At 55.1% G+C, this 1,246-nt stretch overlaps 1 protein-coding gene across 1 annotated transcript in view; it reads right to left on the minus strand.

Annotated features, from left to right (window-relative positions):
* REN (renin) overlaps nucleotides 1-594 on the minus strand; it is an 11,729-nt gene extending 11,135 nt beyond the window's left edge. The window contains exon 1 of the mRNA XM_008071862.2: nucleotides 465-594. Within this exon, the coding sequence (XP_008070053.1) occupies nucleotides 465-559 (95 nt within the window). The 5' untranslated portion in view covers nucleotides 560-594. The remainder of the gene's footprint in view (nucleotides 1-464) is intronic.
* Nucleotides 595-1,246: the final 652 nt, after the last annotated feature.

Raw genomic sequence — 1,246 nt, forward strand, 5'->3', positions numbered from 1 at the left:
TACCACACCCGGCTAATTTTTTGATTTATTGTAGAGATGAGGTCTCGCCAAGTTGCTCAGGCGGGTCTCAAACCCGCAGGCTCAGGCAATCCACTCACCTCAGTCTCCCAAAGCACGGGATTACAGGCTGAGCCACCGAGCTCGGCTCGTGCCCTTCTTAATCATCAGGCTGTGAGCTCCTCGAGGCAAGGGGCATGTCTTAATCAGCTCTGAGCTCCCTGCAATGCCTAGCATGGTACTCTGGGCAGGAAGCAAAAGATGTGGCTTCCAGGCCTGATTACTAGGGCCATTAATTTATTGGTTGTGCGACATTAAGCAAGTCACTTGACCTCTCTGAATAGGCCCATACCTCTGCCTGACAGATCGTGAGGACCGAATGATACCCACATATCTGAAAGTTGGGAAGGTAGGGGCGTTGGGAAGCCAGTGTCCCGCCACCCTCTCTCCGCCGGCATCACAGTTACCGTCTGAAGGGGGCCGTGTCTGCGGCGAGACCGGAGGCACAGGAGCCCCAGAGCAGCAGCAGCAGTCCCCAGCGAGGCATTCTCCATCCATCCATCTTCCCTTCAGTCTGGGGCTCTCTCTGGGATCCACAGAAGTCTTGTGGCCTCCTGAGCCCTTCTCCTCTTATATCATCCCTACGTGGGATGGTTGCCATTTTTTGCTCTGCCCTGACCTATTGCCCCGGGGCAGATGGCAAGGGGGCCAGCAGTAAATCTCACTCACCGTGGGACCAAGCTAGGTGGGTGAAGGGTCACCAGGTTTCCGGATGTGGAGCAGAGAGGTTGGAGGAAGGGGAGCTGTGGGAAAGCAACCTTGTGTCCAGTGACGCCAGAGGCCCCCTGTCTGGCCCAGCCCTGTGACGCTGGAGCAGGCAGAGGTTGATGAGAAACAGCACTGCTCAGGGAACAGGTCAGGGCTGGGACAGGCATGGGACCTAGGTACCAATCTCCCAGGCCAGATCCTACCCCCGATGCTTTTGAAGTTCTCTCCTTCCAAGCTACATCCCAGTTTTCCCACCAGGATTATGGGTGAATCTTCCTGGCTTGTTTCTTGGCAGGAGAAGCAGCACCTGGTCTAACTGTAACAGTGGAGGGGACTGAGCATGACTGACATTAGCATTTTGCCTCTGACCCCCTTAAGTTGGTTCAAATCGAGACAATTTGGAATTTTTTTTCTGAATAGGAGTCTCACTCTGTTGTCCAGGCTGAGAGTGCAGTGGCACGCTCACAGCCACTGCAGCCTC

This window comes from Carlito syrichta, unplaced genomic scaffold (genome assembly GCF_000164805.1).
Source record: "Carlito syrichta isolate Samal-C Ts95f unplaced genomic scaffold, Tarsius_syrichta-2.0.1 Scaffold314770, whole genome shotgun sequence".
In the NCBI taxonomy this organism is placed as follows: Eukaryota; Metazoa; Chordata; class Mammalia; order Primates; family Tarsiidae; genus Carlito; species Carlito syrichta.